This window comes from Boleophthalmus pectinirostris, unplaced genomic scaffold (genome assembly GCF_026225935.1).
Source record: "Boleophthalmus pectinirostris isolate CB_2022bp ecotype Guang Dong unplaced genomic scaffold, ASM2622593v1 HiC_scaffold_17, whole genome shotgun sequence".
Taxonomy (NCBI): domain Eukaryota; kingdom Metazoa; phylum Chordata; class Actinopteri; order Gobiiformes; family Gobiidae; genus Boleophthalmus; species Boleophthalmus pectinirostris.
In genome coordinates this window covers 19,119,871-19,143,414 of record NW_026571115.1, presented here as the reverse complement: position 1 = coordinate 19,143,414, position 23,544 = coordinate 19,119,871, and the positions used below count along the sequence as shown (strand labels likewise).

The 23,544-nt window shown below is 38.6% G+C and overlaps 2 protein-coding genes across 6 annotated transcripts in view; one reads left to right on the top strand and one right to left on the bottom strand.

Annotated features, from left to right (window-relative positions):
- Nucleotides 1-23,544, bottom strand: part of LOC110169868 (mitochondrial import inner membrane translocase subunit TIM16-like) — a 93,775-nt gene that overhangs the window by 29,648 nt on the left and 40,583 nt on the right. The window lies entirely within an intron of this gene.
- On the top strand, nt 724-21,630 carry vasnb (vasorin b). Of its 5 annotated transcripts, none has more exons than XM_020935495.2 (3): nt 724-818; nt 6,176-6,230; nt 18,265-21,630. In XM_020935495.2, the coding sequence occupies exon 3, from the start codon at nt 18,288-18,290 to the stop codon at nt 20,337-20,339; it is 2,052 nt and encodes a 683-aa protein (XP_020791154.1). In that variant the 5' UTR covers nt 724-818; nt 6,176-6,230; nt 18,265-18,287; the 3' UTR covers nt 20,340-21,630. The 5 variants fall into 5 exon arrangements, with proteins under 5 accessions (XP_020791154.1, XP_020791148.1, XP_020791179.1 ...); XM_020935489.2 differs by having other exon boundaries at nt 724-967; XM_020935520.2 differs by lacking the exon at nt 6,176-6,230 and having other exon boundaries at nt 724-967.

The window sequence follows — 23,544 nt, the reverse complement described above, 5'->3', positions numbered from 1 at the left end:
TGTTTTCAATTATTTTTACTATTTCTTGTCAAGGTGGGGAGCACAGAAGCAACAACAGCTCCGGTAGACTAAATAGAGGAACGTTGTAAAGTGGAGGCGTCAGAGTCCTGCAGAAATTCGCGACGTGTGGCTCAGTGTACACACAGATCCTCTTACTGTCGGAGCTGGAGTCAGTGACAAACAGCCTGCCAGCTGCTGACTTATGGAGTCTTGAAGAGCTTTCTCCAAGGAAGAGAAGATGAGTAAACCATATGTATTAATAAAGTAATGCCCAAGTCTATGTAAACATACACCCATATAAATGAGCTACATCAGTTTGAAAAATGTTTATAAAATAGGACAGAATTTTTATATCACATCTTGCCTGTTAGTTTTATAAGATAAATGTATCTTACAAACCCACAACCAAGCTGTGATTTTGTAAACAAGTTTTAACGATTAAAGTGGATTAAATTCACCCAAAAGGACTCAGGAGCACTTAAACCAGTAATTGATCTGATACAGATTACCTTGAGTTTTCCTTTGGACAAAACACACCACTGCGCTAAAAAGTAGGCTAGTTCAGGAGCAGTGATAATCAGTTGAGTGAAACGCTACTCTGTCCACAGCCCAGTGAACTGAGAGCGCCTCGGTGCAAGGTGCCGCTGCGCCCTGCCTCTCCTCTCCGCGCGCCGCTTCGCCCCTCCCATCGCTCCGCTTCAACTTTCTTTGGGCTCTCTCCAATAAAGCGCTTTTTGTCTAGGAGGCAGCACTTGAGCGGATTCCTTGACGTGGAGGCTGTGTACCTCTCTTCAAGGATTTGATGAAGACCGATCATTGTGAGTTTTGCTTTGAGCGAGTGCGCACACGAGACAAAACGACTTAGGGAGTTGGATTAAACTTTGTTCACTACTTTACGATACGCTGGGATAAGGACACAAGAGCGTGAGCGACTGTCTGCGCTCAAACTGCTGAGGCTGAAGTAAAGGTACGAATTAAATGCTTTCGTTTATGAAACAAAGTTACAACACCAAATAGCGACTTTGTGGAAGTCCATTTAGAACAAAAACAGTTTTACGCCACATAAACGTCAGGTCCAATCAATCTACAAACATGACCTCGTTGTTAAATACGCTTTTGCATCACCAACAAGAAAACGATGCATTAAAAGGTAGTTTTACTGGATCCAAACATACGATTATAAAACAAGGCTTGTGTTTTTTTCAAGACAGTGGCATTTCTGTAAAAGTCAAATATAGAAAGTTGTGCTCTAGCGTAAACTGTTTACTACAAGACGCGTGCCAGACTCCGCGAGTTCCAAAAGTTTCACATCAGCACTTTTCGAGGGCACAATTCCTTAGTGTGAAATGTGTCCAGAAAAAAAGCATGTGCGTAAAACTTGCGACCGGGACGATGCGATGATGAAGGGGTCATACGATGGACCACAGGACACACGACGCAGCGTCTGGACTTCGCCGGACACAAGACATCACTTGGCACAGCTGACATTGGGAAAAACTTGCGCATAGACCTCAGATAACAATTTAAGTGATGGCTTTCCCTGTTTCTCTTAATAAGAAATATACTAAACCCCATTATCACTGCTTACATGAGTTTTTCCTGGCATGTGGACAGATTAAGTGATAAAGGGCTGAGACTGAATTCCTGCAGATTAAATCTCTAAGTGACCCACACCAATAAAGATCCAATAAAGTGACGTGACTGGACACATTTCAAGTCATCTCCATGTGTGAGCCAAAAAGAAACAAAGCACTGTCCCACTTCTGTTAATAATTTAGTCCCATATAATAATCTAACAGTGTGCTCATTTTAAGAGTGTCATTAGACTTAGACAAATTTTATTGATCCACAAGGGAAATTGCTTGGACATATGAGTATTGGCCATGCAAAAATAATTAGAAAAAAGAAGCTAAAGTTTATTTACTTATATTTTCTTTAATAATACATTTGAAATATTGAAATGAAATATTGAAATATTTATTATTGGACAAGAATGGGTTAGAACCAATCTATACATTTAAATAATTTTGATAGTAATATTTGTGTCTGATAAAATACCTTTACTGTTTGTGCTTACAACCTTTCCCTATGCTTTAGAGCTGTATTGTATTAACATTAGTCAAGGTACTTCTTCTGACCTATATCGCCTACTTTCAGACAGATTAACATCTTTTACACAACCCCCACAAACAGGCACAGAAAATCGCCTAATCTGCCCCCAAGGGCTGAAGGCAGGCGGTGCAAACAGCTCCAATCTCCTCGTTGTTACTTCCTCCACATGTGTTTCCTTTGCACACTGTCATTACATTACAGGAGAAGAGACTGTGTCATTGACGGTTGTATATAATGGCCATAATTGGTTCGTATTAGACCTCCAGACACGGCACAGCGGCCACAGGAGGGCAATTATCCAGCACTAAAGTAAGGAAGGCTACTGTTTAGCCCCAGTGTTTACTGTATGAGAGTACTGAGTGGGCAGTGCTGTGGCAACATGGCACAAGACTGCACGAGCTGAAAAGTGATTTGGTTCGGAGGTGATGGATAGAGAAATTAACAGGCCTACTTGATTTGCATATTTATTTTATAATATTGATATTCAACAACAGATATGTTCACTTTGTGCTATGTTTATTTATTTATGTATTTATTTGTCCATATTAGTTCAGTGATACTAGAAGGGCTGGGTATTGGTCATTCATGATTTTTGATTCTATTTTTTATTTGTCTAATTAAAAAACAAAAATGGCATAACATTAACAATACATGCTTGTAATCAATGCCATTTAACACACATTTTCTTCTTCCTAAGTCCGAACTCTGCTCCAAACACATGCTTTTACTGACAGAGGATTAGCTGTGTTGACTTCTCAATTAAAAAGGCCTAACGACATCACTGATGATTAAAATATGAGTAAATACACAGTCCTAATTACTAAAATATATATAAAAAATATTGTAGGCATGAACAGTGGGTTAATTAATTGACATTTAAGATTGATTTCTAACCATTATTCAAACTCCCCACACATGTGACCTGTCCCACAAGTTGAGAACCCCTCCTGATGTTGTGTTAGCCAATCCAGTTGTTGACACTGAAGCTCTCGTCGCTGCTGAGAGAAGTGGATAAACCGTTTAAAAAAAAGGAAAATGAGATAATAATGGACCACACAAAAATGCTAAAAATAGTGAAAGGGATATTGTTATGGATAAACAAAACAATATGAAACTGTGAATGTTGGTGCAACCACTAAATTACATGGACATATGTGCAGAGTATTATCACGATCCCCAGGGACTTTTTCTGCCCCAAACGTCTGTCTGCGGATGGGAAACATGACTGAAGCGTTTAGCTGACACTCATAAAAGACAATTAGATCCAATTAAACACATGCTCTGGGATCTATTTGAACCACACCATCTGGATATTTGGATGGAATCAAATATGGCATTTCATTATCTCTGCTGTAATGACAAAATGTTGGTGGGAAAGGGTTTGCAAAGTTTCTAAAGCTCAATTTTTTACCAATTAGCAGACGGGCCGGCACCCTTTTGACCTGTCCTTTGGGAGGATTAGAGGGTTAAAAGTCAGAGGCAGAAGCGGGGATTGAGTTTGGGTCCTGGGTGAAGGCAGAAGAGTAGGATAGGGGTTTAACAATAGGACAAGAACAGGGCACTCAAGCAGCGGGTGGACAGAGAGGAGGTGACGAGGCAGAATGCTGGGAAAAAGAGTGCAAAATTAATTATGTGCAAAGCAAAACATCTACAAAAGTTAGAGAAGACATTTTAAATTATTTTTTTATCTTGAACACAGAAGATTACACATTTGCATGTCACAACAAATCAAGTTTAGACAAAACACCCAATGTAAAATATTAACTGATGAATTGGAAATTACATGTCAGTTTTAATATAATATATGTGAAATACCATGTTATGGTATTTACTGATTGTCTGATTGCTCCTATCATTCCTGAAATGGTAAACACGTTTCTAGCCCAACAAAGTTAAAAAGTGTTTACCATGCTAATTTCCCAGCACTTCTTGGCGGGGGGTCCAGAGACACTGACAATAAGTCCAAACCTTTATGTTCAAAGGTCTCAGCACACATCAGTGCTGACCATAGGAGTATTTGTAGCCAACCCCAAAGCCCAGACGCTTGCCAAGCTAAATTGAAGTATAGCTTGCCAATCCAGCCAAATGATGCGTTCAGAAAAACCACTTCAAAACCAAACATAAATACACATGCATATGGCTTACAGAGGCCTGTACTGACTAACTGGTCCCCAAACATGATCTGAAGTCACATTTACAGAACTCTTAAAGCAAATGACCTCATGATGTGATGGAAAGTATATTACAAAGATGGTCAAAAATAAGCCACGAGATTCCTTAAAGAGCTTCAATGTCCCTTGAGAAAGGAGAAAAAAAAAGCATGGATGAGAGGGAGGATGCTCATCCCAGAAAGCCACCACAAATTGCTGCATTTCAGTAGAGGCTGTAAAAAAAGAGAAATGGCTCTTAATCTTAGGTTGTAATTACCTCTGGCTATAGCACTGTAATTAGGAAATGAGCCCTTAACCAGATGGGCCAAACTAGAGCAAAAACATGCACTGAAATATATTCTAAAGGGCAAAAACAAAGCATTAGACAAAATATAAAAACACTAAGTTGTTTTTAAATAGACAGCATGTTGAATCATTATCATCATTATCATCATTATATCAGAAATCATTAAATACAATCAATTATAATCCAGACAAAAACAGTTTGCTATGATTGTGTATCCTAGTTTTGCTACTATGGTTCTCACTTGTGCATGTGAACCAACAAATGTCGCCAACTGATGTCACTCAACAGGGCATTCATCAGTTAAAGACCGCTGCAGAGGCACGGGTTACAACATGTCACAGTTATTTAGAATAAAAAGCCACAGTGTGTCATAAAATGTCTGAGTCACACCTGTGAAGAAAACAACTTCCTTTGTATCAGTGTGTGACCCCTGTTTACGCTCAGTAATCTGGACTCATTTTAGTCAGGTAGTCATAATGCCATCACAGAGATTTTGGATCTCAGCTGAGAAGATGACAAAGGTGGTATATTTAATTTTGAATAAATATTTTTCATGTAAGGCAATACTACTTAACTCTACAAGTTAAGTCAATCTAAAAAGCAATGCAAGAAGTATTATAATTGTGGCTTGATAGCTTTTCTTATTGGCTTACAATAAGAAAGTATCTGGTTTGGCATGTCCTCTCAGCTTGATCGGGTCAAATGGGTTGAATTCTGTTGAACTTTTGGAGCCAAACACATGTTTCTCTTGAATTAAAAGCTTAATCTTCTGTCAAAAGATTGTGACAGGAGAGCAGAGTGGTCTCAACAAGCTTGCTGTGCAAATATTACAAAAAGTATTCAAAAGAAAAAAAAATCTGTTACAACGTATACAGTAATTACTTATAAAAATCAATCAACAAATCATAAAGATAGTTACTGGTGTACTTGTTTTTTTCTTTGTTTTCTTTTTATGCAAGCATCTGTCAACAAACGTAACATGTAAAACAGCTTGAGTTTCAGGTGTTACACAATCTATCTGTTCTACCACGCTTTGACAGTTGACTCACAGCTCAGGTATACCAAATATGAGTGCAAAAACAATACTTAGCGGAAATGCATACCGGACTAGTCAGTTCAAATGCAGTCTCTCTGTCTATATTTTTATTACTGTATAACAGCAAGGTTTGAACAAAGTCTCGTGCCATTTTGTGCCAGGCATTCTTCATTAAATGTGGCCACTTCATCTTTTCCAACTAATTTTTATGACCCCTTAACCACACTAAGAACTAACCAATGAAAAACAATGAGGGCATTCATCTGAACACCTATAAATAATATGTGGAGTTTGGGATTTTCCAAGAAAACGGGGTCAGCAAAGTTCAGCAAAAACAAAAAGAAAGCGGTCGGAATTCTACTACAAAACTAAATCTCGCCATAAAAAGTACTGGTCATGCTAAATTGAGTGACAGCAAGCTAACATCCAAGAGTAGTTGGCCTGCATTCTTTTATCTCTGTCGTCTGCAGCTTGTCAGGATGAAATAGTTCGACCAATAGGAATTCATAAAACTTGTGCTATGAATGCCTGAAACATATTTATCTAATTGCTACTCTCTGCTATTTCCAGGGACAGAGGCATTGAAGAAAAGGTTGAGCAAAAGTAAAGAGAACTTCTTTATTGGGTAAGAACAATTTTAATATTTTGAGTTGGAAAAAAAAGCTAGAAGAAGTTGTAATGCTCTCTAGGCAACACTCAATGTAGTAGCTTACTCTTTGAATATGCATTTAGAAAGCAAACCACACTGAGCTGGCGGTCGGTATTGTGTTAACAGTTTCCTCAGAAGGGTCTTTTCACACACACATCTGAGCCTCTTAACAAGACTGGCACCACCACAACAGCAGCCCTTTACACACACACACACACACACACACACAGACCCACACAAGCGCACACACACAAGCGCACACACACACAGGCAGACACACAATGCATTAGCCTATACAGTGCGCAGGCTAGGTTACAAGTTCTTGAAAGGATTATTATTTCACAAGGAATAATTTAAATTGCAAATTAGAGTAAATGTTGTAGAAAATGAGTGCATTGTTCAGTTTTGGTGTAAAGTAACAGTTGCGAAAGAAAGTGTTTTTCTTATTCTGTCCAAATCTTTCCTTGGAGTGCAGACTGCTGCCAGTGCATTATTCCTAAACTTCAAACAGTAAGACTTGAGCTTTCTTTTGCTAAATGGAGGATCCTGTATAAAACACAATAACACTTCTAATTTGATAAACAAAGGATAGATAAGTTACTTGGAACATTACAGGCAAGCATAGGCTGATCCTCTACTAGAAAAATAACACAGTGGACCTTTAAAACATTTCATTCAGAAGTGTACTCTTCTGATTTGCAAGTATCAATATAACTTATCTTGAACTCCTAATTCCACAAACCCTATTTGACCTCTGCGCCTGTCCAGCTTCTGCTCCTGCGGTGCTGGCCGTCAATGAGCTGTGACAGTAACTGCGTTGTACTTGTAAAGGCTTCCACGCAGGAACAGCCTGCAGCCCAAGGCACTCGGACGCACTCGACTACTCGCGTTAATTGCCCTAACCACTCCTCCACCTTTTCTCTGCACAGTCCAATCTTTCTCTTGGGGGAAAAAAAGTTGTGTTAACTTCCAGTGGGTTTTCCAGTGTAACGCATACATTCTTTGGAGCAGGAATGTGCGCATGGTGTGACTGCTAGTACTGCTGTAAATTATTTGCCAGGCAGACTCATGCTTCAATGTCAACATTCACACTAGCCCTTATTCGGCTGTAATCCTCCACTTTTAACATCAAAGCTCATAAACACTGCTTTGAATTACAGCCCCCATCTGCCATATTGTTTGTATAGCTTTTTGATATCTACCTATAACATATAAACCTTTACTTAATGCATGGTATTTGAATTTAAAGTAAAATACGACTGTACGTAGCTTATAAGTGTTCCTGGTCTGTGAGCCAAAAGTCTGTGTTTCCCATTAGAATGAGCAGTAGCTTCAAAAATGTCTGGAAACTTGAAAGTGAAGAAATGGAAGTGCTTTACCTATACACCTATACATACAACAAAGCATTTCTAAAGCTACAAGCAAACATTTTAAAGTAAACAGGGGTGTTACGTGCTAGACATTGAAACTGCGCAAGTACATTACCTCAAACCTGGAAACATAAACAAACTTGAGTGCTCATTCTTCATAAAGGAGCACAGAAGAATCCGTAATAATAATGACGGTTGATTATTGTTAACTGTGTGACTGGTCGGTATTAAGACAAATTAGTCATTTGTGCAACAATAACAAAATTCATTATGTTGCTTCCTCCTTGACAATTCTCCTCTACACCTCTAAATGGCAATGTTTCAATGTGCATTAGTCACAGTAGCAAGTTTAATTCATTTAAAGCTAGAATATACATCTTAGTTCTCAAAATATCGCAAACGTGAAATTACATTGTTTCCACTATAAATATGTATGCATAAATTGTGGCTTAAAGGAATATGGGTTTCAGGACCATTTGGATTATTGAATTTAAACCAAAATATTATATATTTTGAATGAGAAAAATTAAAGTTGAAACCCATGAATATTGACTTTAGGGCTGCATGATATTTAAAAAAAAAAATTATAATAATAATGCATTCCTCCAGAGTCTGAAGTCTGCTCCATGCTGAGACAGGATTAGCTGTAAACCTCTTGATTAAAAATAAGCAGATTGACTACTTTAAATAACTGGTTCTTGATTTGATTAAAATTCTAATAAATTCATTACATGTTTTGTTTCAATGTTTTGGTAACATTGCATATAGGACAGTGATTATAAGTTTGTTTTACGGCATAATGTAATTTGCAGACTCTAAAACCTCAATGGTATCTTTGTCCAAGCGCGTTAGATACATCATCTGAGTAATAGAGTTTCTTCTCTGTCAGACATTCATTATTAGCTCCTGTCAGCTTGTTTATGTCCCAGTGGTAAATGCGCACCTGTCTCACTGTGGAGGCGCTCTGGTGATGTATTAATAGAGTTGTGCTGATTGACGTCTTCACTCCGTAATCTTAGGACTCACCTGTGTAGCCAGCTGCCCCCACAGGTAGAGAAGACAGCCTTTAATGAGCACATAGTGAGAGATATTTTAATAAAGCTAACAATAAAGTATATTTGTATTACATGATAAGGCAACATCTGCAGGGTTACGCAGAAGTGAAATTAGAAAATAGTGAAATTCAAATTAGACCGAAACTGACGGTATATGTTGATTTACAGATAACGAATTAAAAACTGGAATCGTTCCAAGCGCGTAACAGATAGTAAAGAAGTATACATACACTACAAGCTGCTTTTTTCTGGACAACTCAATACATAGTTTTTTGTTCAGTGTGCACAGCTTCAGCTAGTTATAAAAGTGACAGGAGGAGATAGAATAGGTGCGATGTTCGAACAAATTAGACAGTCTGTTGGAATTTTGAAGCACATTTTGACCCCGAATTCCCCCAAGGCACTAACTTTTAGACTAATATTTACTCAAGTCAAGTGAGAGGTTTGCATCCGGAGCACTATTAGACAAAGACCTGCCTTTGTGCACCAGCCTGTCCCATACTTTGTTATTGGTTTACCTCACCCATCTCCTATAAGAGTTGGCACGCTACCAGCACATGCACTTTTATTTCACAATAAATTCCACAGTGACAACCTAATCAACACCAGTGATCTGCTTGTCACATACTTTTCTGTGTGTGGTGCGTGGCTAAGGTGTTATTTTAAAATGAAAAAGCCTGCAGGCTGGAATGACAAGAAAAATCATAAACGGTAAACTAGAAAAGGAAAAAAAACAGGCAGAATAAGAGGTGAGTGAGGGCTTGAAAAACAGGTCATAAGAGACAGTGCAAAATGGATTATTTACCATATAGAATAAAACATATATTATAACAATGTCAGTAATTAGACAACTATGTAAAAAAAATTTTACATCTCAAAACATGTGGCAAAAACATATTAGGCTAAAAAAAAAAAAGACTTCTACAGCATGTTCATCTGTAGAGTTTTATTTCAAACATATTAAAAGATTTTTAACATACATAATCATAATGAAGCCATGTTCAAACTGAAGTATGAAAAAATAGCATTAATACAGAGACATTTATTTAAAAATTTGAAATATTATATTGTTTTTACTTTTTTATTTATTTATTTTTTTGTTTTTGCTAGTCCATGCCACTATTTCACCCCATATGTTACCCGTTTTAGTCCATTAGCCCTGAGCTCTCATATGTTCCTCAGCCTAATGAAGAGCTTGACACCCGCTCCCTGCCACACGACCCCGCGGGGCTGTTGTGGCAGGTGCAGGAGATGTGCCTTCATCAGATTCCACTCATACTCCAAGTCACTACAAGAAGCTAACCTGAGAGGGGGCGGGGGAAAAGGAGGGACTAATACAAGACTAAAAGACTTTTTGGATTGAATACATGTGGGATGTGCCCAGAGCAACAGTATATTATGTGTGCACAGCTTTGCCATTGAGAGGAAGCACTGCTGAGGTGAGACAAATTTAGCTTCCTGGGTGCCACTTAGAAAGGTAACTGAATATTTTTAAAGAGCAACAGGACATTTGAGCCAAAGGGACAGGCCAAAGCAGACTCACTGATAATGTGTGCTAAGCTACTGAGAGGTATTTAGTCTACCAGGTTTTTAGGCAAGCAGTCAGTCAGTCGCCTGCATGCTGCCGGACACACCTCTGGTTTAGGAGCGCTCCATTCTCAGGCATATGATTTCTGCAATACGACTACAGGTAAAAATTTATTCATTTATAACGCTTAAAATTAGTGACATGATGCTATAAGTTATAAGAGGTGACAATATACCCACTTCTGACACCTGGTCAATTTTGAATTAGAAGAGCTTAGGGACTTTATAGAAAAAAATCTAACTGGCAACTATAATGTAAATTACATCCTGTTGTTGAATATTTTTGAGACATTATTGGACATTATTTTACATATTCAAGGTGTTTTAAGTTTAGTAGTGACTACTTTCTACTTAACATTGTCCTCGGCGGCAAGTCACAGTGTACACTTTACTCTTGGCCTTGTGGTTTCACTGATAAAACTGGTCTGTCTAGATACTTTCAGCCACAGGCACACACTCCAGTGCAAACAATTCAGCACAGAGTCACATACTCGGAAGTATGCAACAAACTGTCATTGAAAAGTTGTTGTTTTTTTTAGTGGAGTGGGTCAAAAGTAATGTGATACAAATATTTAGAACAAGGTTGTTTTGGGGGATTTATGTATCCAAGACTACTGATAGATATACAGATGTGGTTATGAAAACACAATTCCCAACATATAATTAACTCCACAAAGACATTAACTTTAATGAATGTCTTCAGCAAGAAATGATAGTGAATGCCAGCGTTGCCAGGATACTAAAATTTCAAATTCCTATTATTCAGCACTGGTACTCAAATGAATGAATGTATCTAGTTATAGTATTAGTTGCAGTATCAATTTGTATTATATCTTTAGACAACCCTAATACAATCACAATTCCACATTATCAACCAGGTCCAAGAAGGAATTAAAACATCAGACCCAAACAAAGACTTAACAAGCAAACAAATCTTTGTCCAGCAATTCAGGGCTACACCAAGTCTCTTACACTTATTAAATTCCTTATAAACAGGAATATAATTGTCTTTTCATACAATATGCTACCTGTGTAACATATGTGGTGCTTGTTCCTCCCCTGGCCATGGCTGGGGATGAGAAAAAACAGTAAACAGCTCAGGAAAGAAACACTGAGACATGCAGTGTAGTGTTTGTATTTTCATGCCACTCAGCCGTGACTGATGTAGGGCAGGTCAGAGACGAGCCCCGGCAGGAGGGGGTGGAGTCACAACCTCCAGGCGACAGTGTACCACAAGATGCCATTGTAGATTGCGACGCTTGGTTCAAAACAGGAAAATCGATGAGAGCCTTGGTTTCAGAGAAGTGTGTGTCTGTGTAATGTGAGACGAGCTGCATCTCTGATAGATGTGCTCGATAGAAGAAGAACTCAGAGGTCAAAGGGCAGGGAATGCTGGTGAGGGATGGCTGTCAAGAGGAGACATTGGTTTAAGGACAAAACAGGAAGTGTCTATAGTTTGAAATAGTGTTGGGTCTGATTTTGCCAGAGCAGTATCAATCATGTTCTGTGGTGTTTAATAATTTAATCTTTGCCAGTTTTATTGTCTTTATCACAATCTAACCAAAAAAGAGCCAAGAAATGTGTAATTTTAAATGGAACTATATTGTTCTACTCTATATACAAGCGCTATGTCCCTCTGATGTCCCCAACCCTTCTTATAAAAAAGGTAGCCTTAAAAAGTTATTGTCAGTTTATTTAGATACTTAGATTGTCTCCTTATGAAGATATTAATGTTGGACATGATACATACTTAATATGTTTATTGTAAGTCAAACCAAACACAAAATATTACTACTTTAAATGCAGATTTATTCAAAGAGAACAGATCTTATTCAAATGCCCCTTTTGTACACTATATTTGCTGACTTTTACTCTACTCAAAGTTTTTTTTAGTTTTTTTTTTTACTGTAATTTAAAAAACGGTTGCTGGTTCTCGAAATCCGCAACAGGTTTCTTCGAGAGCATGTCCCATTCGCATTATTTACTGAGACACGCTCCAGCTAGTCTAGTGTTTCGCTTTACCCCGAAGGAACGGAGAAAGCACCTGCCATAGTCTCAGGTGTATACTGGTAACATTAGCCCTTTTTACTTTGGTGTTAAACAGGGCTGTTGTTGTAGCCCGGGCTAAGTTACATCACAGGACACAGAAGAGTGAACCGCAGTGGAAACACTAATCCGCACTGTGACCCTTGACCCCCACAGTACAGGCCTCCACCATCGGCTTTGTTATACTTTAGAGCTGATGCTATCTAATCAGATGAGTGGCTTTCATCATGTTCTTCACTCATTTTGTATAACTTTTAATGACTAACAATGTAGGAAACTAGGGCTGGAAAAAAACACATAGCTAATTTTCTGCGTTTGTGATTTGTGTTTAAAAAGTAGGATTCTGTTTGGAGTGCACATTGTTTACTCCTAGAGGATTAACATTAGAGAGAACTGATAAATGAACTGATAAACTAATACAAAAATCCCATGCATATCAGACCACATTTGTAAAGGTCTAAACTTTGATTACAACAAGACTTTTCAGAAAAAAGAGTAGAGGAGATTGTATTATCTAAATAATTTAAGCTTTTGTGATTTGATAATTGCGCTAAATCAAATTGGGATTTCAGTTTAATTGTGATATATTGTGCAGCCCTAATAAAAACTAAAGAGTATATTGCTAGTTATTAAATCAAACTCATTGTAATCATATTTTTGGGTGAAATTTACATTGCTCTCCGGCTAGCCTCGCACTCACCCCTGCCTTGTATATTATGTTCTCCTTTATGTCCGCAAGCTGCAGACTATGGTCCTAATACTTCACACTGTCTATGTAAGCAAGTCTTTCGGAAACATAAATCCTGACTTGAAAGCGACCATCTTTTTTGAACTCGCACATACCATACCACTCAATTACAGAGGTAATGCTTGTTAGCTCAAAGCTGTATGTATAGTGAGAGTGTAGTCTATCTCGTCTGTAGGATCTGGTGTGTGGTCGCCCTGAAATGAGTTGAGAAGCTTTATTTGTGCAGGACATTGCCTACGCCCCCTAATCCTCTTTTCAAGACCACTACAAAGAACAGTAAATGTGATGGCTACAGGATAAAGATCGGTACTGACAGACACTACTTAGCTAGAGATACAATTTTGAGTACTTGACTAGCTTTTTGCTTAACAGTACCCTGTGTAACTTTTCTGGAGAGGGTCCACAACCTGTTTGTCTCCATGGAGATGTTAATGCTTTGGTTTATGTTGTTTACAGTATGATATTACACTAATTTATTTATTCAACTACAGGTGTTATTTATTGCTCAAAAATATCTTAAAATAAACATGAATTCTTACTGCGAGTGGGATTGCCTCTCCCCAAATCTAACTTGTGATTTGGCTTGCAAGTCTTCATGGAGATAAATGTATCGTCATACTGTGGAACATTCTAGGCGTATCTCAATGGAGAGAAGCACGTGGCAGAACCTCCACTAGACAAATTACAAAATAATGTAATAATAATATTAGTAGTTCCTTGTTGTCGTTTGGTCTTGGACTTGTTCTGAAATGGGTCTAGACAATTGTACAAAGCAGAGATAAGATTGTTTTTTTTCTATTTTTGTATTTTCAGTATTGATGCTCAACTTTATATCTCATTCTGATTAGTACTGATTAGTATCAGAGTATGAATACAATTGACTACACAGTTTTATTTTGACTACGTTCATGTTAAAACTATGCAATTTTTTTTAGCTATGACTTCTAAAACTGGCTTCACCTTTCTGCTATTCGGCAGGTGAACAGCAACAATGGAAAAACAACATTCAAGTATCATTACCTCACACAGATGCTGCACATTCTTTCAGACAATCCAAACATTGCTTAGACGTTCGGCTAAATACGTGTGGTGTCTCTCCATCTGCTCCTCTCTAGCGCTACCATTTAAGTAATCTTTTCATCCTCTGATAGTCCACACAAGTCCTAGTGCGCCTTTCCGATTCTCTCTTGACCCTTTTGTCATGTTGACGGATAACCCCTCAGGATTATGGGTAACGCGGTCCAGCTGTTGCGTGGACAGTGCTGACAGTGGAAAAGAGATGGGGGGGATAGTGAATGTTTGGAGTCATGGTTGAAGAAGGGGGCAAATGTAGCGGATAAAAGGATTTGGGCAGTTACTTGTGGATAAATTGAGTATAGGGATTTTGTTAAAAATAAAGAAATATTACTGAACTACTTAACCTAGAGTTGTCTTTTGTTTCATTCACACAAATTCTGCATATTATGGCCAAGCTCTTCTCTCAAATGGAAAACACTCTGGTCCACTTTGTGATGTCACACGGTAATACAGGAAGTGTTCTACTGTATGTTTAACTCCATAGAGCTTCACTAGAATCATTTGGATAATTTCCACCCTGGAATTGTTAATCTCTACTGAACAAACGGTAAAAAGGTATCAAAAGGTGGAACAGAGCATTTTGGCCTTTGGAGAAGTAGACAGACTAATAATAAAGACTTACTCAAACATGTGTCAATAAAACAAATCAAGAACTCCAGGTAAGTTCTAACATTCTAACATGGTTTAAAGCGCAAGAGTCAATTATTTTTAAAGGACCTTTAGTAAACAATGTTCATAGGTAAATGTGTAATTTCAGAACCTGCTTACATAACATGACATTTAATAAATGTAACATATAACACATAAAAGCCATTAGTATAGGTTTTTTATCGATGATGGTCAAAACGTCATCTAACTGAATCAGATCTGTGCAATATCACTACCAAAATATCAACTTTATAGACTTTGCTGTAGTGTGAAAATTTATAGGTACAGCTCATGTCAGTCACTTGCATAAGGGTCTATTAGGGCGCATTTTGCTTTCAGCTTTGCATTATTTCAAATATTTCATAGTTGGTGGGAACAGTCAGTGCCTTTTGTGTGTCTTGGCTCATGCCCCCTCTAGTCTTCCGGCTGCTGTTGGGAGTTCTCAGAGTTCATAGTAACCTGTGCCTCCTCCGTGTACTGGCCCCATAATTCTCAATCCCCCTCTGCTATCCTCCACAGCCTCTTGGTTTTGGCCTTGAGCGCTGAAGATAAGAGCTCTTGACGCTTGGCCTGCTGGGATTTAATTGCCGGAGCCCACATCACCCTTTCTAAACTGGGCCCTCATGCCCGAGTGTGCTCCCCTCTACCTCCATGACGCTTTTGTCCACATTTCCTTTTCATTTGTGGATTTTTGGATCTGATTTTTGAAATTTTTATCTCACCACTTCAGCCCATTTTCTAGGGTTGTGCAAGAACTTTCCCATGATTGAGTTTTCTCCTACCGTTTTTGGCCCTCAGGTGATTCTGCCATTTCAACTGTCAGTGATTTTTACAAACCCAACAAAGAGGGAAGAAAAACACAGACGTAAAACTAATCAGAATATTTGTTCTAATTCTCATAAAAGCCATGTCATTCATCAAATCCATTTGGTCTTTGTATAGCCCCCTGAAATGTTCTGCTAATCTCAATGAGACGTACAAGATGTTCAAACTCAGCTGCTGCCTGTCTGAGGAATGTCTCAACAAGTGTGCAAGAAAGAAAAAAGGAAATTACAAGTCAAGTAACTGTGAGGGGTTAGGTGGGAGGGGGCATTTCAACAGAGCAGTCTACTGGCCAGCACATGGATACACAAAACTGTAAATCTAAAACTGTCAGCTGTTCAGTGGGGTGTGAAAACAGTTAATTAAAGGTAGGATAAAGATGCAATCTGGACTCTTACAGAAAAACCTAATTAGTCATAGCGTGGGGTTTTATAGTTAGCTTGAATGAGCATTAAGCCGTGAACTATTTGAACTATTTGGACAATAATGAAATTTAGTGTCAGGATTATTATGGCCAAAATGATTGCAATTATTGTTGTGATAATATACTCAAATGACTATCCAAATACTTAAGTTTAAAGGGTGTCAATATTTTCTTAAGTTCTGTTGAATAACTATATAGAATTGCAGTTTGATAAAAAAATAAAACAACAGTAATAAAAGTGAAAACATAACGAATAAGTAGCTTTTTTGGCACATCTGGTGGTATAATATCTGCTGATTACAATTTGTGGCATTGTTGTATATTGTCCTATCTGTACAGACCTTCATGCAATGCAGGGCAAGATTTGTACAAACTTTTTTTGTTTTTGTACAACATTTCCTACATATTATAGCTAATTTGTCCTTAAAAAACTTTACTATTACTGTACATAGCCAAAGCTCCCTTACAGAAGAGTGGCACCCTTATCTTACACAGATAAGACAAAAACACACAAAAATGCTATGTTTTATCTGTAACCTGGCAGCGCTGTCCCTCCCCCTCCACATGCACCTCCAACACAGTTTCTCCTTCTGTGAGTTATCAGATGTGTCTGGCCCAGTTTGGAATGAGGCACACTCCAAATAAACACTCTGCCCCAGGGAGAGCCTTACAGGACTCACCACTGACTTCACATTGTAGGGAAAATATTGTGGGTTTTAGCTCTCCTCTCACATGCCGCCTTGATATTGTTGTGTATTCTGGCCCTAAACCCAGATCAAGTTGAGTTTCTGTGTCTCCTAAAAGAATGTGATTGAATATTCAGAGAAAAAATGTATACTCCCTTATAAAAACACAATTTTTATTCAAAATATTTTTTCCCTGCAGTCACTTCTCTCTGCCCACTCAATCTCCTGTTTTTCTAACCAAAGCTGGTGTTTTCTTATGGCCTTTTCCTGTGTCACAATTTAGTCATAGTTTGTTTCCAAACCACTGAATACATTTACTCCAAAGAATTCAAAACTTTAAACTTAAAAAAAAATGTAAAAGGTGAAATCATGTATCTAAGCAGTGCATTAAAAAAGGTTTTTGGGAAGTAAGACTAGGTTATGTTTACAGAAACTGGCCATTCCATTAACCCTCATCTCCACTACTATTCAAATATAGATACTGGCTCCAATTTATTGTTATTTGAATCAACAGTGTGGTTAACTTCAGAGACTTGGTAATATAAAGCGGGCTGTATGTTCTTTCTTTGTTCAACTTGATTAAACTTATAAGCCTTTATTTTGGTGATCCCTTGTAGTAGTTGTTAGCTATATAAAACTGGTGCCCTTTCATATGGACTTTGGACTATTACGGTAAAAAAGTGAACAATGTCACTCAAAACAAGAAAAACAGTAAAGAAATAAAGATGTAGCCTGTTCGCTCCAAGACTGTCTCTCCGAATAACATAGGATGATAAATGCTTTCATTGACAAGCACTAGCTTTATTTTCATTCTGTCTTCTGCTTCATACAAATGCTCTCCATTTTCCACTCACTTCAACTATGCAGAATTTTAGCCATAAGTACTGACTGTCAGTGTGCATAATAATGTTGAAAGTTCCCATTGTTTACATTATGGTCAGGGAAGAAACTTTAGGCTATCAGAGAAACCGCTCTTCAGCACCGCAAAGTAAATCAGCCGCAGATGCACAATACATAGATAAACAGTCGTACAAAGCTGGTACAGTTATTGCAACGTAAACGCCTCAATTGTGTTTACTCTAAATGCTTTTTAGGGTTTTAGTGGCTTTTAAGGGATGTGAAATGTACTAACAAAAAGATAGGCGTAAAGCAGCAGTTTATCTGTTAGAAATGCTTTAATAAATAAGACTGAAAATTATTATTCAAACACAAATGTGTAAATTAGTGGACATCACTGAACACCATACATTTTGCCACTTTGTAGAAAACTTGGGTTTGCCATTCTTATAAATATTTACTGTGTACGCTGCTTTCTCGCCATAGTTAGGTAAATTGAGGACTCTAAAATGTCAGTATTAAATGAATGGCTAGTATTTTCTTGTACTTGTATGTATGTGTATATAGACCACACAATGTACTCAGCATAAGGGAGATTCACAGAGCAATTTAAAACTAAGCTGAATCCATTATTGACTTGATTATTGTCTTTGAAAGTTTGTGTTTTGTTGTTCCACTTTTTAATGACTATTTCTCTAATTTTCTCCTAGGCTGTGCAGGGAGGGACTGCACCATGAAGGGCTTTCTCACTCCCCTGATGCCCGTTCTCCTTGTCCTGCTTCATCCTGTCACCAGCTCCTCCAACACTTGCCCCAAAGACTGCACATGCTCCTCTGAGGACTTGACCATGTGCTTCCAGAGACGCTCCTCCTCAATCCCCACTGGAGTCTCCCCACTGACAAAACACCTGTACCTTTTCTCCAATGGCATTGTGAGTTTGAGCACAGAAGACTTTCGTGGAATGGAGAAATTGGAGATGCTCGATCTCAGTCAAAACAAACTTACAGAACTTCCAGATAGAGTTTTTGAGCCTCTGTCCTCTTTAAAAAACCTTGACTTGTCGTCCAATCAGATATCCTACATTTCTGAGAAGTCTTTTCAAGGACTGGCACTGCTGGAGCGTCTGTACTTATATAATAATCACTTAGAGGCCATCCACCCTGCAGCGTTTGATGGCATGGAGCACCTTCTGGAGTTAAAGCTGCAGGGAAACGCACTAACATCCATTCCCATCCTTGCCATGCCACGATTACTTCTTCTGGACCTCAGCTTTAACCACTTGCCCACCCTTGGACCATCAGACATCCAAATGCCTAACCTTGAGTCTCTTAAACTTGGTGGAGTTGGACTCACAAAATTAGATGCAGAGTTGATAGGTAACCTGAAAAACCTTCATGAGCTGGACCTGTCCAGGAACCAGCTTGAGACATTTCCTCCGGTGCTAAAAGAAACCCATAGACTGATCCACCTCAATCTAGCCAACAATCCTATGGGTCCTCTGAATATTCAAGACTTACAAAACCTTAGTGAGCTGCAGGAGCTAGACATCAGCACCCTCAGTTTGCAAAGTCTCCCTGAGGAATTTTCTCAATATTTTCCTCATCTTAGAAAACTCAAAATTGCAGAGAACCCATTTAACTGTCTGTGCACACTGGCCTGGTTCCCAAGATGGTTGAGGGCTCAGAGTGTCATGCTGGAGAGGACGGAGGAGACGCGCTGTCACTTCCCACCCATTATTGCCGGAAAGGTGTTAGAGAGGCTTGACCATCGTGACTTTGGTTGTCCTACCACAACTACAGTCACCACAAGTACAGTAAAAACAACTACTTCAAAGCCTGTTCCTGTCACCACAGTCTCCAGTACTACGAGGGCTGCACCACGTCCTGGGGAGAGTGAAAAGCCAGATGTAAAAGAGAATGATGACACTCCCTTACCCCCAGTCATCCCCTCCCCCGGCACCAAGGAGGAGCCCGAGGAAGAGCCACACTTCTGCCCCTCTGATACCTGCCTGAATGGTGGGACCTGTCGCTTGGTTGGAATAGGACAAATAGAGTGCATGTGTCCTCGTGGGTTTACGGGTTTGTATTGTGAGATCTATAACAAGCCTGCACCTCCTCCCGAACGAGTGAAGCCCCAGCCTACTGTAACTGTGGACGCACCAGACATTAGCTCACACGAAGCTACTTCAACGTCCATCCTGTTGGATCTGCATCGCTACTTTGAACTGAGGCCCAAAACGCGCGCTATACGACTGACCTATAGCAACCTGTCAGGACCAGATCGCAGGCCAATGCAACTCAACTTGCCAGCATCTCACCCAGAATATGTTCTCAGAGGTCTGAAACCCAACTCCACCTATGCAGTCTGTGCCAGTCCTCTCGGGGCACCTGCTGGTACAGATAAGGTGTGCATAGAGGCCCACACAACTCCTGAAAACAATTTCTACAAACATACAAACCCAGAAAAAGAACTTACCACTATGATAATTCCAGCTATTGCCATCTTACTTCTTCTAGTTCTGGTGGCAGTAGCAGTGGGGGTCATGTGCTATCTACGGAAGAAGAGAGCTAAAGGTCACTTAGAACTGGAGTGTGAGCCCTCTCAGCTTGAGTTGGATGGAGTGAAGGCTAGTGTGGACAATGGGGCACTACCTCAAAAACAGCCACAGATTATGATCCCTGAACCTGCTGTCCAGAATGGCAACGTGGAATATGAGGTGTTACTACTACAAGACCACTGTACATCAAATAACAATATGGCATCACACAAACCCTCCTACTTTTGACAAATGATGGAACTACTCAAAGTATGAGGATTACATTATGTAAGCTACCTTTCCACACAAGGTGATAACAGTTCACCACCAACTGCTGTGAAAGACCAGTGTCTGAACTGTACACATTAAGATATATATTTGTCTGAGCAGACATTAAATACTGTCAGCAGTTTACTTCTCTCACAAACATGGACTGCTGTGGCATCAGTAGAGCTGAAGGGATACTGGGACAGATGAGTACTGCCAGTGGCTGTACTGAGTATGTAGGGACATAGAGACTGTGGGTCCATGTCATATGGAGTGCACTAAAGAGGGCTGTGCTGCCTTTTAATGAAAGCCCCAATTTAAGTACTAACAGCGTTAGGCTGTGTTCTGAAACCATTTAGTACTACCCTAAAGGGAGCAGTGCTTGCTGTGAATATAACACCAAATGAAGTCATGCAGAGAACATAATTGATGCTTGTGTTACTTTATTTGGATATGTTGTTTTTATGTTGTTTATTGTTGTACAAAACTTAATGACTGTTAATTATGCCCTATACCCACTACCTTCTCTTAATGTAGCTAACACATAAAATGGCAGACTAAATCTTTGAGGATTAAAACTCATTTGGTACGAGTCAAAGGGCTTTGTACATAGAATATCAGACCGTTTAAGTCGATGTGTCTCGACACTCAAAACTAAATCTCTTTTTCACTCTCAAACTCAGTCCTTTGTACAATGTGCAGTAATGACTGAAGCTGACTGAACAACTATTATTCCTTTCATTTGAAAGCCTTTTTCTCAAGCAGTACACACGTTATTGTCTTATACTTAATTTATTGAGGTGTAATTTCTCACTCTGCACTTACTGTGACTATGAATACTTCACTACATCTAACTTCAGACCAAGTTTTATTGTAGAGGCAGACTCCAGAGATCCAAGGATAAGGGCCAGAGCTCTACTCAAAGTAACCTTTTGTGTGTACATGACCTGTAGATACTCCATCTTCAGTGATAATGCACGTTCTGTCTTGTGTATAGACCTGCAGACATCAGGTTACCATCAGCCCAGCCCCCACTGTCCCTTGTGCCCACATGCCTCAGAGTAAGATTAGACTGCCAGAAACACACATCAAAATGCCATGGATTTTGTCTTTCACACAAGCCTTAGAAATCCTAAATAAATAACTGAGACTGGATTTTATTTTCTGTATACATACATTGAAGAACATTTTCAATGTGGCTGTTAAATTTCCCTATTACTTTTGGGAAGTATCTTATAATTAACTGTTTTTGTACTTGTATTTTGTGACACTTTGTACAAAATGTGATATCATTAAATGAATATCATGATCAAAAAATATTTCCGTGTTATTTTTCCAACTTCTTCACTTTCATACACACATAAGTAAAATGTAGAACAGCAGCAACCAACAAGGCAAATTATATTACATTATGTAGGGAAATGGGAGACTTCAGTTCTTAATGTAGGTCTTTGACCATTTAAAATGTTCATAGAGGTGTTGCATGCAGAGAACATGTCCTGAAACCCACATTTACAAGCTTGTACACAACCCATCTCTATATCAGAGTTTACAGTGAATGTGAAATCAACACTGTGATAGGAAACATATGTGTAAAGGTAATAAGTGCATTTGTTCATTGTGGACAATTTAATAGTCTAATCCTAATGGAAGAGCATTGTTTGCGAAGCCACACAATAAACAAGCTGACCACCCATGCGTTTTATAAGTAGGATGTTGGTAGGGGATTGAGCAGTATGCACGCACTCCTTTTCCACGCCCAAAAGCAAACATGCATAAACTGGCCTGAGGTGCAAAATGCTGTGTGTTGTTGATTGTGCTAGCAACACAAGCACATAAAACAGCAGACCCCATTAAGAAAAGCAGTTTCAGGACACCCAGTTTCCTAAAGGAAACCAAGAACACAAAGCATTTTCAGGGCAACAATAGATTTTACAGCTGAAAGTAAGCTCTAAATTGTAGAACCAGCAGATTGATTTGCCTTATACTGTCTTACTTTTTTCCAGAGATCCAAGGGTTTGTTATGACAAACCATTGATAAAAGAATATTTGATGTGTAGAAATAAATAAAATGGCTTTGCTCCAACTTGTTTCTCATTTGTCCAATAAAAAACAGGAGATAGGATGTAATAGATGGACTTTAATTGGGAGCATGTGTGCCCGCTGGAGCAGCTCCAGGTAAAAAGAGCTATCAGATGCACACATGATGTCAGCTAGGAGTAATGCCTGGGACGTTAAAAAAAAAAAAAATCACATAAATGTTCCTGTCTTTGTCTGCAGCCAGCCATCTGCAAATGTTTGAGCATTGGAAGGGGTTAACTGAATGTGCGCCTTTCCTTCAATAAAACAGTCCTCCTTTTCTCTTTGTGGTTTTAAAAAGGAACCTGCTTCCTGGATCAGAGCCAGCTTTGATGCTAGTTAAAGCTACGTTGCTCAATACCTCTCACTGTAGTTCCAAAAGACTTTTTTTTTTACAATCATCAGCAAAAATTTTTATCACGACTCAATATTTTCATCTGAACAAACAATGAGTTCCAAATATAATATTATAGACGAGGCAGCCAAGGACACAGCACATCAGGCCCTGTGGCTAAGCGCACTTTTGTTATATGATTTGAACATTTTTCTGCTTCTACTGGCCCAGCTGACCCCTCCATCACCCCAACCGTCTTTCCAACCACAGTCAAGGGTATTTACTGTAATCACTCAGGGTGCAGAATTAGCTCCACAAAAGACAAAGCCTCAGAATAATGAGGATATAATGGCACACTTCAAATGTGTCCAAAATAGAAAACGAGACCATGCATTAAGATTGGGTTTGTAGCGATACATTTCAACATTCTTACATGGACACCAGGCCAGGCACCAGTTGCTACACCACAAAGAAGTAATATCAGAGACAAAGGCCTGGTTAGAAAATGCCTCATTAGTGTACAAAAAGTTATAGAGTAGGGATGCCACAATATATATATATCTATGTATATATATATATATATATATATATATATATATATATATATATATATATATATATATATATATATATATATATATATATATATATATATATATATATATATATATATATATATATATATATATATATATATATATATATATATATATATATATATAATTTTTAGGCATTGTGGGAGTATCCATATCTAAACAACAATGAAATACTTCC

What these genes read in the sequence shown, in the direction of transcription:
- vasnb (XM_020935495.2), top strand. Translation starts at nt 18,288, where the DNA reads ATGAAGGGCTTTCTCACTCCCCTGATGCCCGTTCTCCTTGTCCTGCTT.